Here is a 17,724-nt window from a genome sequence, read left to right as displayed (position 1 = left end):
TCAAAATCAGCACAATGTTCTTAAAAAATAAGCAACACTATACAATTTTATAAAAACACTACCAGGTGGGCTATATAAATAAATAATCTACAATGCATTTATGCAAATAAAAATCTACAGTACAATGTCCCTTTTAATGACACTTGATTAGTGCAATGTCTTATATCACTTGTCAGTGTCCATTTAACATAAGTAAAGAAGTAAGGGATCTATACACCTCGGTTTATCTTTGTTCTCCTCTTGTTTTAAAAAGGCTTGAACAGAATCCTATGCCCAATATGTTTGGGGATGGCCCAGAAGGTGCTATGTTTGAGCAACTTGCAGGAGAAGTAAGTCAGCCATTAGCTTGTTTGTGCACCTCTAATGTGCAAAGTGTAATGTATTTGTGAATGTTATTGACTAATATTCCTTTTACTGTGCATATAAATATTTAATTTAGTTAATATTATTAAAGGGCCATTATAGTGATAAAATTACATTACGAAGGCAAACAGTTGCTAAAAAGGAACCGTTATCAAGGTATATAATGTATCTTTCACCTGCAAGTAAATAACAGAGACCAATGATAATACAACAGTTATTAACCAGTGAGCTTTGATCCCACAGACCAGCATCAAAATTAAAAATAAAAGCCTTAAAGGGATACTAAACCCAATTTCTCTTGTAAGGTGTATCCAGTCCACGGATCATGTGGGATATTCTCCTTCCCAACAGGAAGCTGCAAGAGGTTCACCCACAGCAGAGCTGTCTATATAGCTCCTCCCCTAACTGCCACTACCAGTCATTCTCTTGCAGCTCTCGACAAGATAGGAAGTAGCTAGATAGATGTGGTAAATTTATGTAGTTTATCTTCAATCAAAAGTTTATTATTTTCAAATGGTACCGGAGTTGTACTGTTTTAGCCTCAGACAGAAAGTTGAAGAAGAGTCTGCCTGTGGTTTTTGATGATCTTAGCAGGTTGTAACTAAGATCCATTGCTGTTCTCACACATAACTGAAGAGATGAGGTAACTTCAACTGGGAGAATGGCATACAGGGTCTCCTGCTATGAGGTATGTGCAGTTTAAATTTTTCTAGAGAAATGAATATGCTAGAAAATGCTGTTAATACCGGATTTATTTAAGGTAAGCCTGATTACAGTGATTTAATAACGACTAGTATCATGCTTGCTGTAAAAGGTAATGTTCTTATTACTTTCTCACATTACTGAAAATAAGATAACGTTTGCTGGAAGTGTTTAAATGTTTTTTTCTACATATTGGTGATAAAACTTTATTGGGGCCCAGTTTTTTCCACATGGCTGGCTAGATTTTGCCTAGGGATAGTTTTTTATGGCCCTCTCACTGTGAGTACAGGTAGGGAGGGGCCTAATTTCAGGCCTAAATCGTGCAGTAGTTTTTGCAGCTTGAGACTTCCAGCTTCCCTGAAGGAGTCCCCTGAACACTTAGGACCTCTACAAAGGGTTTTTGTGCCTTCAAAAGTCGTTGTATGGGCAGGTAGGGCCACAGCAGAGCTGTGGCAGTTTGTTGTGACTGTTAAAAAACGTTTATATCATTTTTTTTATCCGGTTTTGAAACTAAGGGGTTAATCATCCATTTGCAAGTGGGTGCAATGCTCTGTTAGTCTATTACACACACTGTAAAAATTTCGGAATATTTACTGCTTTTTATCACTGTTTTTCAATTTCTGACAAAATTTGTTTCTCTTAAAGGCACAGTACCGTTTTTATTTTTTGCTTGTTTACATTTATCAAAGTGTTTTCCAAGCTTGCTGGTCTCATTGCTAGTCTGTTTAAACATGTCTGACATAGAGGAAACTCCTTGTTCATTATGTTTAGAAGCCATTGTGGAACCCCCTCTTAGAATGTGTACCAAATGTACTGATTTTACTTTAAGTTATAAAGATCATATTCTGTCTTTAAAAGATTTATCACCAGAGGAAATTGACAAGGGGAAGTTATGCCGGCTAACTCGCCCCACGTGTCAGAACCTTTGACTCCCGCTCAAGTGGCGCCAAGTACATCTAGTGCGCCCATGGCGTTTACTTTACAAGACATGGCGGCAGTTATGGATCATACCCTTACAGGGGTATTGTCCAAACTACCAGGGTTACAAGGAAAGCGAGACAGCTCTGGGACTAGAAAAAATACAGAGCTCTCTGACGCTTTAGTAGCTATGTCTGATATCCCCTCACAATATGCAAAAGCTGAGGCAGGAGAGCTTCTTTCTGTGGGTGATTTTTCTGACTCAGGGGAGATGCTTCAACCTGATTCTGATATGTCTACATTTAAATTTAAGCTTGAACACCTCCGCGTGTTGCTCAAGGAGGTTTTAGCTACTCTGGATGACTGTGACACCATTATAGTGCCAGAGAAATTGTGTAGATTGGATAAATACTATGCAGTGCCTGTTTACACTGATGTTTTTCCAATACCTAAAAGGTTTTCAGAAATTATTACTAAGGAATGGGATAGACCAGGTGTACCGTTCTCTCCCCCTCCTATTTTTAAGAAAATGTTTCCAATAGATGCCGCTACACGGGACTTATGGCAAACAGTCCCTAAGGTGGAGGGAGCAGTTTCTACCCTAGCTAAGCGTACAACTATTCCCGTCAAGGACAGTTGTGCTTTCCTAGATCCAATGGATAAAAAGTTAGAGGGTTACCTTAAGAAAATGTTTATTCAACAAGGTTTTATTCTCCAGCCTCTTGCATACATTGCCCCGGTCACTGCTGCTGCGGCCTTCTGGTTTGAGTCTCTGGAAGAGGCCTTACAGGTAGAAACTCCATTGGATGATATACTTGACAAGCTTAAAGCGCTTAAGCTAGCCAATTCATTTGTTTCTGGCGCCGTTGTTCATTTAACCAAACTAACGGCTAAGAACTCAGGTTTTGCTATACAGATGCGTAGGGCGCTATGACTTAAATCCTGGTCAGCTGACGTTACTTCAAAGTCTAAGCTTCTCAACATTCCCTTCAAGGGGTAGACCCTATTTGGGCCTGGACTGAAGGAGATCATTTCTGATATTACTGGAGGAAAAGGTCATGCCCTTCCTCAGGATAGGTCTAATAAATTAAGGACCAAACAAACTAATTTTCGTGTCTTTCGAAACTTTAATACGAGCGAGGCATCAACTCCCTCTAATGCAAAACCAAGAGGGAAATTTTGTCCAGTCCAAGCCGGTCTGGAGACCTAACCAGGCCTGGAACAAAGGTAAGCAGGCCAAGAAGCCTGCTGCTGCCTCTAAGACAGCATGAAAGATCAGCCCCCGATCCGGTAACGGATCTAGTAGGGGGCAGACTTTCTCTCTTCGCCCAGGCTTGGGCAAGAGATGTCCAGGATCCCTGGGCGTTGGAAATTGTGTCCCAGGGATATCTTCTGGACTTCAAAGCTTCTTCCCCAAAAGGAAGATTTCACCTCTCACAATTATCTGCAGACCAGATAAAGAGAGAGGCATTCTTACATTGTGTTAAAGACCTCCTATTATGGGAGTGATCCACCCAGTGGGAGGAACAGGGGCAAGGCTTCTATTCAAATCTCTTTGTGGTTCCCAAGAAAGAGGGAACCTTCAGACCAATCTTAGATCTCAAGATCCTAAACAAATTTCTCAGGGTCCCATCTTTCAAGATGGAGACTATTCGAACCATCCTACCTATGATCCAGGAGGGTCAATACATGACTACCGTGGACTTAAAGGATGCTTATCTTCACATTCCGATACACAAAGATCATCATCGGTTTCTCAGGTTCGCCTTCCTAGACAGGCATTACCAGTTTGTGGCTCTTCCCTTTGGGTTAGCTACGGCACCAAGAATCTTTAGGAAGGTTCTGGGGTCACTTCTGCCGGTCCTAAGGCCGCGGGGCATAGCAGTAGCCCCTTACTTAGACGACATTCTGATACAGGCGTCGAATTTCCAAATTGCCAAGTCCCATACGGACATTGTTCTGGCATTCCTGAGGTCTCATGGGTGGAAAGTGAACGAAAAGAAGAGTTCTCTATCCCCTCTCACAAGAGTTTCCTTCCTGGGAACTCTGATAGATTCTGTAGAAATGAGGATTTACCTGACAGAGGACAGGTTGTTAAAACTTCTAAATTCCTGCCGTGTTCTTTATTATACTTCTCGCCCTTTGGTGGCTCAGTGTATGGAAGTAATTGGCTTAATGGTAGCGGCAATGGACATAGTTCCGTTTTCCCGCCTACATCTCAGACCGCTGCAACTCTGCATGCTCAGTCAGTGGAATGGGGATTACACAGATTTGTCCCCTCTACTAAATCTGGATCAAGAGACCAGGGATTCTCTTCTCTGGTGGCTATCTCGGGTCCATCTGTCCAAAGGTATGACCTTTCGCAGGCCAGATTGGACAATAGTAACAACAGATGCCAGCCTTCTGGGCTGGGGTGCAGTCTGGAACTCTCTGAAGGCTCAGGGCTCGTGGACTCAGGAGGAGGCACTCCTTCCAATAAACATTCTGGAACTAAGAGCGATATTCAGTGCTCTTCAGGCTGGGCCTCAGCTAGCGGTAGTGAGATTCATCAGATTTCAGTCGGACAACATCACGACTGTAGTTTACATCAACCATCAAGGGGGAACAAGGAGTTCCCTAGCGATGTTGGAGGTTTCAAAGATAATTCAATGGGCAGAGATTCACTCTTGCCATCTATCAGCTATCCATATCCCAGGAGTAGAGAACTGGGAGGCAGATTTTCTAAGTCGTCAGACTTTTCATCCAGGGGAGTGGGAGCTCCATCCGGAGGTGTTTGCACAGTTGATTCAACGTTGGGGCAAACCAGAACTGGATCTCATGGCGTCTCGCCAGAACGCCAAGCTTTCTTGTTACGGGTCCAGGGATCCCAAGGCAGCGCTGTTAGATGCTCTAGCAGCGCCTTGGTCTTTCAACCTGGCTTATGTGTTTCCACCGTTTCCTCTGCTCCCTCGTCTGATTGCCAAGATCAAACAGGAGAGAGCATCGGTAATTTTGATAGCACCTGCGTGGCCATGCAGGACTTGGTATGCAGATCTGGTGGACATGTCATCCTTTCCACCATGGACTCTGCCTCTGAGGCAGGACCTTCTAATTCAGGGTCCTTTCAACCATCCAAATCTAATTTCTCTGCGGCTGACTGCTTGGAGATTGAACGCTTGATTTTATCAAAGCGTGGTTTCTCCGAGTCGGTCATTGATACTTTAATACAGGCACGAAAGCCTGTCACCAGGAAAATCTATCATAAGATATGGTGTAAATATCTTCATTGGTGTGAATCCAAGGGTTACTCATGGAGTAAGGTCAGGATTCCTAGGATATTATCTTTTCTCCAAGAAGGATTGGAGAAGGGTTTGTCAGCTAGTTCCTTTAAAAGGACAGATTTCTGCTCTGTCTATTCTTTTGCACAAACGTCTGGCTGAGGTTCCAGACGTGCAGGCGTTTTGTCAGGCTTTAGTCAGAATCAAGCCTGTGTTTAAACCTGTTGCTCCGCCTTGTAGTTTAAATTTAGTTCTTAAGGTTCTTCAAGGGGTTCCGTTTGAACCTTTGCATTCCATAGATATTAAGCTCTTATCCTGGAAGGTTCTGTTTTTAGTAGCTATCTCCTCGGCTCGAAGAGTTTCGGAGTTATCTGCTTTACAATGTGATTCCCCTTATCTCATTTTTCATGCAGATAAGGTAGTGTTACGTACCAAACCTGGTTTTTTACCTAAGGTGGTATCTAATAAAAATATCAATCAGGAGATTGTTGTACCGTCCCTGTGTCCTAATCCTTCTTCAAAGAAGGAACGTCTTTTACTCAATCTTGACGTGGTTTGTGCTTTAAAGTTTTATTTACAAGCTACTAAAGATTTTCGTCAAACATCTGCATTGTTTGTTGTCTACTCTGGACAGAGGAGAGGCCAAAAGGCTTCGGCAACCTCTTTCTTTTTGGCTAAGGAGTATAATACGCTTAGCTTATGAGACTGCTGGCCAGCAGCCTCCTGAAAGGATTACAGCTCATTCTACTAGAGCGGTAGCTTCCACATGGGCTTTTAAAAATGAGGCTTCTGTTGAACAAATTTGTAAGGCGGCGACTTGGTCTTCGCTTCATACTTTTTCAAAGTTCTATAAATTTGATACTTTTGCTTCTTCGGAGGCTATTTTTGGGAGAAAGGTCTTGCAGGCAGTGGTGCCTTCCGTTTTAGCGCCTGCCTTGTCCCTCCCTTCATCCGGTTCCTATAGCTTTGGTATTGGTATCCCACAAGTAATGGATGATCCGTGGACTGGATACACCTTACAAGAGAAAACATAATTTATGCTTACCTGATAAATTTATTTCTCTTGTGGTGTATCCAGTCCACGGCCCGCCCTGTCATTTTAAGGCAGGTATTTTTTATTTTTAAACTACAGTCACCACTGCACCCTTTAGTTTCTCCTTTCTCTTGCTTGTCTTCGGTTGAATGACTGGTAGTGGCAGTTAGGGGAGGAGCTATATAGACAGCTCTGCTGTGGGTTATCCTCTTGCAGCTTCCTGTTGGGAAGGAGAATATCCCACAAGTAATGGATGATCCGTGGACTGGATACACCACAAGAGAAATACATTTATCAGGTAAGCATAAATTATGTTTTTTTCCTTTCATGATTCAGATAGAGCATGTGATTTTATGCAACTTTCTAATTTACTCCTATTATCAAATTTTCTTCATTCTCTTGGTATCTTTATTTGAAAGGCAGGAATGAAAACTTAGGAGTCAGCCCATTTTAGGTTCAGCACCTGGGTAGCACTTGCTGATTGGTGGCTAAATGTAGCCACCAATCGGCAAACTCTACCCAGGTGCTGATCCAAAAATGGCCCGTCTCCTAAGCTTTCATTCCTGCTTTACCAAGAGAATGAAGAAAAATTGATAATAGGAGTAAATTAGAAAGTTGCTTAAAATTGCATGCTCTAATCCAGTGTTTTTCAACCAGTGTGCAGTGGCACACTAGTATGCCGTGAGAGATCCTCAGGTGTGCCACGGCAGACTGACAACAGTGTGACATATTTTTTAAACTTTGCTTGTTTTTTACTCCCAGTGCAGGGGTAGTTTGTAGGAGGCATGGCATAACAGCACAATACATACAATATGTGTGTGTTTGTGTGTATGTGTATATATATATATATATATATATATATATATATATATATATATATGCTGTATTAGGCTACAATGTGTGATTTTTTTTTAAATTTTGGGATGGTGGTGTGCCACAAGATTTTTTAATGTAAAAAAGTGTGCCACGGCAAAAAAAAGGTTAAAAATAACTGCTCTAATCATAAAAAAAAAATGGGTTTAGTATCCCTTTAACATAACTTTTTTTCTGCAAAAAAAAATATATATTTAAATAGTGCTCATTCATATGCGTAATACACTTTTTGGAGTAAATTAAGACAGTCCGCATTGGGATTCACATTATAATAGATTCTACTTTTCAGTGAAGTAACTATCAGATTATGTATAAATATCCAAGTTTATTGTTTTTGAGTTGACCACAATGTTTCTCTATTTCAGTTTGTTTTCCCTCTCAATATCATGATGGCAAACTTGTGGCTTTTCTCCCCGCTCATCAGCAGGTCAGCATTCATTGTTTGTGTGTTTTTTTTTTTTGCTCTTGGTTCATGAAAGGTTAATGTAGAGAAGATGGGGCTTTTTATTTTGTAAGTATAGCAAGTGTTGTCGTTTACAGAAAAGCCTTTAAAGGGATGTTAAACAGTCAGTTTAAATGTTATAAAAAAAACACTAAGCAGTTGCTTATACTTAATAGTTATCATTGCAATATGTATTATTCATCTGTTGAAACAGATTTGACCTTTTTATTTATTTTTTTACACTACATTTGTGCTTCCTGTCACAGTTTTATCGTAGCCTGATGTCATAAAACTTCTATATAACAGGGAGCCATTTACTCATGTACAGAACTGACAGAATAAAAAATTATTTTTTTAAAATCTTCTGCTCTTACAATACTGGGGGCTACACTGAGAAGTTTTAAGTGCTAATTTTGAAAGAAAACAAGTAAGTTGTTTGCTGTTTTTTTTTTACACTTTCTTTTTATATCTACTGTTATTTAACATATTTGTTTTCACCAAAGGAGCACTGTTTAATATCCATTAATTAATGTGTTTAAACTCAGAATTCTGGAACGGACTCCCTCTAGCAACGCAATGGTGCGTACAACTACTGCCCTCACCATCTTTAATGCAGGAATTAAGGTAAATTATTTACCCATTATATTTCTGTTATTATTATTATTATTAGTATTATTATTATTATTATTATTAGTAGTAGTAGTAGTAGTAGTAGTATTATTTAAATAATTAATATTATTATTATCCAACTAGTTGAAATAAAAAAATTGAACTACAGAAAAAAATAAACAAATTATCAAAAATAAAAAAAAACCTAATCCCTATGAAAATTAAAAAGCCCCCCCAAATAAAAACACCCCCTAATCTAACGCTGAACTACCAATAGCCCTTAAAAGGGCTTTTTGTAGGACATTGCCCTAAGTTAAACAGCTCTTTTTCAGTTACAAAAAATTCTAAGTCCCCCCTAACAATAAAACCCACAAACCCACCAAACCCCCCCAAAATAAATAAACCTAACACTGAAAAACCTAAACTACCCATTGCCCTGAAAAGGGCATTTGTATGGGCATTGCCCTTTAAAGGGCATTCAGCTCTTTTGCTGCCCATCCCTAATCTAAAATACCCCCCCCCCCCCCTCAAAAAACCCCCTAAGTTTAAAACCCCCAAGAAATAAAAATAAAACCTAATCCCTATGAAAATAAAAAAGCTCCCCCAAAATAAAAACACCCCCTAATCTAATGCTAAACTACTATAGCCCTTAAAAGGGCTTTTTGTAGGGCATTGCCCTAAGTTAAACAGCTCTTTTGCAGTTAACAAAATTTCTAAGTCCCCCCTAACAGTAAAACCCACCACCCACCAAACCCCCCAAAGTAAAGAAAGCTAACACTAAAAAACCTAAAGTATCCATTGCCCTGAAAAGGGCATTTGTATGGGAATTCATCTCTTTTGCTGCCCATCCCTACATTTTTTTTTTTTTTTTTTAAACTGTCTAAAAATTAAAAAAATGTAAAATTAAAAAATTATATCTAAGTTTAAATTTAATCTAAAATTGCAGAAAATAAAAAAACAAAATTATCAAATTTTAAAAAAATTATACCTAATCCCTATGAAATTAAAAAGCCCCCCCAAATAAAAACACCCCCTTCTCTAAGAATAAACTACCAGTAGCCCTTAAAAGGGCTTTTTGCAGGGCATTGCCACAAGATAAACAGCTCTTTTACATTAAAAATACACATAAAATCCCCCCTAACAGTAAAACCCCCCACCCACAAACCCCCCAAAATAAAAAACCTAACACTAAAAAACTTTAACTACCCATGGCCCTGAAAAGGGCATTTGTTGGGCATTGCCTTTAAAAGGGCATTTAGATCCTTTACAAAATGTCTTCTTCCAAGCGGCAACCTCTTCTTTCTTCTTCCAGGAACAATCCGGCACGGAGCGGAGCTGAAGACCGATGACTGCGGAGCTGAAGACCGGCGACCTTGGAACTGAAGACCGGTGGCCCTGGAACTGAAGACCAGGAACCCCGGATCCATGGAGCGTGGAGGATCCTCTTCGTATGATCGCCGCCGTACACTCAATAGTGAATTTAAGGTACGCGATTAAAGATGGCGTCCCTTGAATTCCTATTGGCTGATTTGACTCTTCAAATTCAAATCAGCCAATAGGATGAGAGCTACTCAAATCCTATTGGCTGTTCAAATTAGCCAATAGGATAAGAGCTACTGAAATTCTATTGGATGATTTGAACAGCCAATAGGATGTATCCAGTGCACGGTCGCCGGTCATCAGTTCCAGGGTCGCCGGTCTTCAGCTCCACGGTCATCGGTCTTCAGCCCCGCTCCGCACCGGATTGTTCCTGGAAGAAGAAAGAAGAGGTCGCCGTTTGGCAGAAGACTTCACCGCATGGGACAGGACCTTCTCCGCCGGACTTCAGGAATGGTAAGTACTACCTGGGGGTTAGACTTTAGGTTTTTAATTTTTTTTTTTTATTATTTAGATTAGGGTGGGCATTTTGTAAAAGAGCTAAATGCCCTTTTAAGGGCAATGCCCAACAAATGCCCTTTTCAGGGCAATGGATAGTTTAGGTTTTTTAGTGTTAGGTTTTTAATTTTGGGGGGTTTGGTGGGTGGGGGTTTTTACTGTTAGGGGGGACTTTGTATATTTTAAATGTAAAAGAGCTGTTTATCTTTGGGCAATGCCCTGCAAAAAGCCCTTTTAAGAGCTACTGGCAGTTTATTCTTAGATTAGGGGGTGTTTTTATTTTGGGGGGCTTTTTTATTTTCATAGGGATTAGGTTTAATTTTGTAAACTTTGGTAATTTGTTTTTTTATGCTCTGTAATGTTAGCCTTTTTTATTTTTTTGTAATCTTATTATTTTTTTTTGTAACTTTAGTATTTTTTAGTTTACGTAATTTGTGTTAATTTAGGGGGTGTTAGGTTAGGGGGCTTAGTAATTTAATTACGGCTAAATTACGAGTTTTGCGTTATGGCTCATAACGCTGCTTTTTCACTACCGCTGCTATTACGAGTATTGTAACTATATCTGAACCACACACTTTTATGGCCGTAAAGCAACGTAACTACCGCACCTTTCAAAAAGTCCTTTTTCAATGGGACTTCCATAGCACCGGTATTACGAGTTTTGCCTGGTAGGCCAAAAAGTGAGCGGTACAGCCTATACCGACAAGATTCGTACCGCCATCTAAAGTCAGTAGTTATGGGTTTTGCGCTTACAAAGTACACTAACACCCATAAACTACTTATTAACCCCTAAACCGAGGCCCTCCCGCATCGCAAACACTATAATAAAAATATTAACCCCTAATCTGCCGCTCTACGGACATCGCCGCCACTATAATAAACATATTAACCCCTAAACCGCCGCACTTCCGCATCGCAAACACTAGTTAAATATTATTAACCCCTACTCTGCCGCCCCCAACGTCGCCACTGCCACTATACTAAAGTTATTAACCCCTAAACCTAAGTCTAACCCTAACACCCCTAACTTTAATATAATTAAAATAAATCTAAATAAAAATTACTATCATTAACTAATTAATTCCTATTAAAACTAAATACTTACCTATAAAATAAAACCTAAGCTAGCTACAATATAACTAATAGTTACATTGTAGCTATCTTAGGTTTTATTTTTATTTCACAGCTAAATTTGTATTTATTTTAACTAGGTAGACTAGTTAGTAAATAGTTATGAACTATTTACTAACTATCTAGATAAAATAAATACAAATTTACCTGTAAAATAAAACCTAACCTGCCTCACACTAAGACCTAACATTACACTAAAATTATAATAAATTACATTAATTAAATACAATTAACTAAATTACAAAAAAAAATAAGCACTAAATTACACAAAATAAAAAAGAAATCTAATAGCCCTATTAAAATAAAAAAGCCCCCCAAAATAAAAAAACCCTAGCCTAAACTAAACTGCCAATAGCCCTTAAAAGGGCCTTTTGCAGGGCATTGCCCCAAAGAAATCAGCTCTTTTACCTGTAAAAAAAAAAAATACAAACAACCCACCCCCCAAATAAAATCCTATCTAAAAAACCTAAGCTCCCCATTGCCCTGAAAAGGGCATTTGGATGGGCATTGCCCTTAAAACGGCATTTAGCTCTTTTTCGTTGCCCAAAACCCTAATCTAAAAATAAAACCCACCCAATGGATCTTCGGGGATTAGTGTTTTATTAAGGGTTTATTGGGCGGATTTTATTTTTAGATTAGGGTTTTGGGCAACGGAAAAGAGGTAAATGCCCTTTTAAGGGCAATGCCCATCTAAATGCCCTTTTCAGGGCAATGGGGAGCTTAGGTTTTTTAGCTAGGATTTTATTTGGGGGGTTTGGTTGTGTGGGTGGTGGGTTTTACTGTTGGGGGGTTGTTTGTATTTTTTGTACAGGTAAAAGAGCTGATTTCTTTGGGGCAATGCCCCGCAAAAGGCCCTTTTAAGGGCTATTGGCAGTTTAGTTTAGGCTAGGGTTTTTCTTTATTTGGGGGGGGGGCTTTTTTATTTTGATAGGGCTATTAGATAAGTTGTAATTAGTTTAAATATTTGATAATTTCTTTTTTATTTTGTGTAATTTAGTGTTTATTTTTTTTTGTAATTTAGTTAATTGTATTTAATTAATGTAATTTATTTAGTTTTAGTGTAATGTTAGGTGTTAGTGTAACTCAGTTTAGGTTTTATTTTACAGGTAAATTTGTATTTATTTTAACTAGCTATTTAGTAAATAGTTAATAACTATTTACTAACTAGTCTACCTAGTTAAAATAAATACAAACTTAGTTGTGAAATAAAAATAAAACCTAACGGCTAGATTTAGAGTTTTGTCGGTAACGACCCGAAAAGTTAACGCTGGCTTTTTTCTGGCCGCACCATAAAAATAACTCTGGTATTGAGAGTCCACATAAAGGCTGCGTTAGGCTCCAAAAAAGGAGCGTAGAGCATATTTAACGCAACTTCAACTCTCGATACCAGAGTTGCTTACGCAAGCGGCCAGCCTCAAAAACGTGCTCGTGCACGATTCCCCCATAGGAAACAATGGGGCTGTTTGAGCTGAAAAAAACACCTGCAAAAAAGCCGCGTTCAGCTCCTAACGCAGCCCCATTGTTTGCTATGGGGAAACACTTCCTACGTCTGCACCTAACACCCTAACATGTACCCCGAGTCTAAACACCCCTAACCTTACACTTATTAACCCCTAATCTGCCGCCCCCGCTATCGCTGACCCCTGCATATTATTATTAACCCCTAATCTGCCGCTCCGTAAACCGCCGCTACTTACATTATCCCTATGTACCTCTAATCTGCTGCCCTAACATCGCCGACCCCTATATTATATTTAATAACCCCTAATCTGCCCCCCACAGCGTCGCCTCCACCTGCCTACACTTATTAACCCCTAATCTGCCGACCGGACCGCACCGCTATTATTATAAAGTTATTAACCCCTAATCCGCCTCACTAACCCTATCATAAATAGTATTAACCCCTAATCTGCCCTCCCTAACATCGCCGACACCTAACTTCAATTATTAACCCCTAATCTGCCGACCGGACCACACCGCTATTATTATAAAGTTATTAACCCCTAATCCGCCTCACTAACCCTATCATAAATAGTATTAACCCCTAATCTGCCCTCCCTAACATCGCCGACACCTAACTTCAATTATTAACCCCTAATCTGCCGACTGGAGCTCACCGCTATTCTAATAAATGTATTAACCCCTAAAGCTAAGTCTAACCCTAACACTAACACCCCCCTAAATTAAATATAATTTTAATCTAACGAAATTAATTATCTCTTATTAAATAAATTATTCCTATTTAAAGATAAATACTTACCTGTAAAATAAATCCTAATATAGCTACAATATAAATTATAATTATATTGTAGCTATTTTAGGATTAATATTTATTTTACAGGTAACTTTGTATTTATTTTAACCAGGTACAATAGCTATTAAATAGTTAAGAACTATTTAATAGCTAAAATAGTTAAAATAATTACAAATTTACCTGTAAAATAAATCCTAACCTAAGTTACAATTAAACCTAACACTACACTATCAATAAATTAATTAAATAAAATACCTACAATTAAACCTAACACTACACTATCAATAAATTAATTAAATACAAATACCTACAAATAAATACAATTAAATAAACTAACTAAAGTACAAAAAATAAAAAAAGCTAAGTTACAAAAAATAAAAAAATATTTACAAACATAAGAAAAATATTACAACAATTTTAAACTAATTACACCTACTCTAAGCCCCCTAATAAAATAACAAAGACCCCCAAAATAAAAAAATGCCCTACCCTATTCTAGATTACTAAAGTTCAAAGCTCTTTTACCTTACCAGCCCTGAACAGGGCCCTTTGCGGGGCATGCCCCAAGAAGTTCAGCTCTTTTGCCTTTAAAAAAAAAAACATACAATACCCCCCCCCCAAACATTACAACCCACCACCCACATACCCCTAATCTAACCCAAACCCCCCTTAAATAAACCTAACACTAAGCCCCTGAAGATCTCCCTACCTTGTCTTCACCTCACCGGGTTCAGCGATCGGTCCAGAAGAGGGTCCGAAGTCTTGATCCAAGCGGAGCAAGAAGAGGTCCTCCATCCGGTAGAAGTCTTCATCCAAGCGGGGCAGAAGAGGTCTTCCATCCTATTGAAGTCTTCATCCAAGCGGGATCTTCTATTGTCATCCATCCGGAGCGGAGCGGCAGGATCCTGAAGACCTCCGACGCGGAACATCCATCCTGGCCGACGACTGAACGACGAATGACGGTTCCTTTAAATGACGTCATCCAAGATGGCGTCCCTCGAATTCCGATTGGCTGATAGGATTCTATCAGCCAATCGGAATTAAGGTAGGAATATTCTGATTGGCTGATGGAATCAGCCAATCAGAATCAAGTTCAATCCGATTGGCTGATCCAATCGGCCAATCGGATTGAACTTGATTCTGATTGGCTGATTCCATCAGCCAATCAGAATATTCCTACCTTAATTCCGATTGGCTGATAGAATCCTATCAGCCAATCGGAATTCGAGGGACGCCATCTTGGATGACGTCCCTTAAAGGAACCGTCATTCTTCAGTTGGACGTCGCCGGATGAAGATGGGTCCGCGGTGGAGGTCTTCAGGATGGAGCCGGTCCTCATCGGATGAAGATAGAGGATGCCGCTTGGAAGAAGATGGTTGCCGGTCCGGATCTACTCTTCTTCCCGGATAGGATGAAGACTTTGGACCCTCTTCTGGACTTCTTCAGCCATCGGATGATGGATGTCTAGCCCCCTCTTGGGTTGGATGAAGATATTGGAGCCAGGACGGATCGGTGAACCTGGTATGATGAAGATAAGGTAGGATGATCTTCAGGGGCTTAGTGTTAGGTTTATTTAAGGGGGGTTTGGGTTAGATTAGGGGTATGTGGGTGGTCGGTTGTAATGTTGGGGGGGGGTATTGTATGTTTTTTTTTACAGGCAAAAGAGCTGAACTTCTTGGGGCATGCCCCGCAAAGGGCCCTGTTCAGGGCTGGTAAGGTAAAAGAGCTTTGAACTTTAGTAATTTAGAATAGGGTAGGGCATTTTTTTATTTTGGGGGTCTTTGTTATTTTAATAAAATTATTGTAATATTTTTCTTATGTTTGTAAATATTTTTTTATTTTTTGTAACTTAGTTCTTTTTAATTTTTTGTACTTTAGTTAGTTTATTTCATTGTAGTTATTTGTAGGTATTGTATTTAATTTATTTATTGATAGTGTAGTGTTAGGTTTAATTGTAGGTAATTGTAGGTATTTTATTTAATTAATTTATTGATAGTGTAGTGTTAGGTTTAATTGTAACTTAGGTTAGGATTTATTTTACAGGTAAATTTGTAATTATTTTAACTATTTTTGCTATTAAATAGTTCTTAACTATTTAATAGCTATTGTACCTGGTTAAAATAAATACAAAGTTACCTGTAAAATAAATATTAATCCTAAAATAGCTATAATATAATTATAATTTATGTTGTAGCTATATTAGGATTTATTTACAGGTAAGTATTTAGCTTTAAATAGGAATAATTTATTTAATAAGAGTTAATTAATTTCGTTAGATGTAAATTATATTTAACTTAGGGGGGTGTTAGTGTTAGGGTTAGACTTAGCTTTAGGGGTTAATACATTTATTAGACTAGCGGCGAGATTCGGTCGGCAGATTAGGGGTTAATAATTGAAGTTAGGTGTCGGCGATGTTAGGGAGGGCAGGTTAGGGGTTAATAAATATAATATAGGGGTCGGCGGTGTTAGGGGCAGCAGATTAGGGGTACATAGCTATAATGTAGCTGGTGGCTCTTTGCGGTCGGCAGATTAGGGGTTAATTATTGTAGGTAGGTGGCGGCGACGTTGTGGGGGGCAGGTTAGGGGTTAATAAATATAATATAGGGGTCGGCGATGTTAGAGCAGCAGATTAGGGGTACATAGGGATAATGTAGCTGGCGGCGGCGTGCGGACGGCAGATTAGGGGTTAATAAGTGTAGGTAGCTGGCGGCGACGTTGTGGGGGGCAGATTAGGGGTTAATAAATATAATATAGGGGTCGGCGGTGTTAGGGGCAGCAGATTAGGGGTACATAAGGATAACGTAGGTGGCGGTCGGCAGATTAGGGGTTAAAAAAATGTAATCGAGTTGCGGCGATGTGGGGGGACCTCGGTTTAGGGGTATATAGGTAGTTTATGGGTGTTAGTGTACTTTAGAGCACAGTAGTTAAGAGCTTTATGAACCGGCGTTAACCCAGAAAGCTCTTAACTACTGACTTTTTTCTGCGGGTGGAGTTTTGTCGTTAGATTTCTAACGCTCACTTCAGACACGACTCTAAATACCGGAGTTAGAAAAATCCCATTGAAAAGATAGGATACGCAATTGACGTAAGGGGATCTGCGTTATGGAAAAGTCGCGGCTGAAAAGTGAGCGTTAGACCCTATTTTGAGTGACTCCAAATACCGGAGGTAGCCTAAAACCAGCGTTAGGAGCCTCTAACGCTGGTTTTCACGGCTACCGCCAAACTCCAAATCTAGGCCTTAGATAGCTACAATGTAACTATTAGTTATATTGTAGCTAGCTTAGGGTTTATTTTACAGGTATTTAGTTTTAAATAGGAATTAGGTAATGATAGTAAGTTTTATTTAGATTTATTTTAATTATATTAAGGTTAGGGTTAGACTTAGGTTTAGGGGTTAATATATTTATTTAGTATTAGTGATGTGGGAGGCCAGAGGTTTAGGTGTTAATAACTTTAGTATAGTGGCGGCGGCGACGTTGGGGGCAGCAGATTAGGTGTTAATAAGTGTAATATAGGTAGCGGCGATGTTGGGGCGGCAGATTAGGGGTTAATACGTGTAATGTAGGTGTCGGCAATTTCGGGGGCGGCACATTAGGGGTTAATAAGTGTAATGTAGGTTCGGCAATGTCGGGGCGGCAGATTAGGGGTTAATAAGTGTAATGTAGGTGTCGGCGATGTCTGGGGTGGCAGATTAAGGGTGTTTAGACTGGGGGTTTATGTTAGGGTGTTAGGTTTAAACATACATTTTCTTTCCCCATAATAATCAATTGGGGTGCGTTACAGAGCTTTACGCTCCTTTATTGCAGGTGTTAGGCTTTTTTTTAGCCGGCTCTCCCCATTGAGGTCTATTGGGAAATTGTGCACGAGCATGTAAAACCAGCTCAAAGCAGCGCTGGTATTTGTGTGCTTTATGGAGCTCAACGCAACCATATTGCCTGCTAACGTAGGTTTTTGGAAAACCTGTAATAGCAGCACTATTAAAGGTAAGTGGTGGAAATAACTTGCTGAGCCACTCATAACGCAAAACTCGGAATCTGGCCGGTAGTTATTTGCGTTGTGGGTATTGGCAGTTTAAGGGGTTAATTAGGTTTATTGCGATGTGGGGGTTTTGCAGTTTTATTTCACCACCCTGGATTCTTTTACCACCCTGCCATTTTCGGAATCCCTCTGGATGCAGTTTTGCCGCATCCAGGTGAATTCTTTTGGCTGCGCACAGCCAACATTCTGTTGGCTGCCTTGCGCTGCTAACATTCCATTTAGGATGCGT

At 39.6% G+C, this 17,724-nt stretch overlaps 1 protein-coding gene across 1 annotated transcript in view; it reads left to right on the top strand.

Moving 5' to 3' along the window:
- Positions 1-17,724, top strand: part of PM20D1 (peptidase M20 domain containing 1) — a 124,909-nt gene that overhangs the window by 44,185 nt on the left and 63,000 nt on the right. Inside the window, exons 7-9 of the mRNA XM_053706604.1 lie at positions 254-329; positions 7,512-7,573; positions 8,134-8,212. Of these exons, the coding sequence (XP_053562579.1) occupies positions 254-329; positions 7,512-7,573; positions 8,134-8,212 (217 nt within the window). The remainder of the gene's footprint in view (positions 1-253; positions 330-7,511; positions 7,574-8,133; positions 8,213-17,724) is intronic.

This window comes from Bombina bombina, chromosome 3, assembly GCF_027579735.1.
Source record: "Bombina bombina isolate aBomBom1 chromosome 3, aBomBom1.pri, whole genome shotgun sequence".
Classification (NCBI taxonomy): domain Eukaryota; kingdom Metazoa; phylum Chordata; class Amphibia; order Anura; family Bombinatoridae; genus Bombina; species Bombina bombina.
Note: the sequence above shows the minus strand (reverse complement) of the source record. Positions and strands in the feature narration are given on the sequence as shown.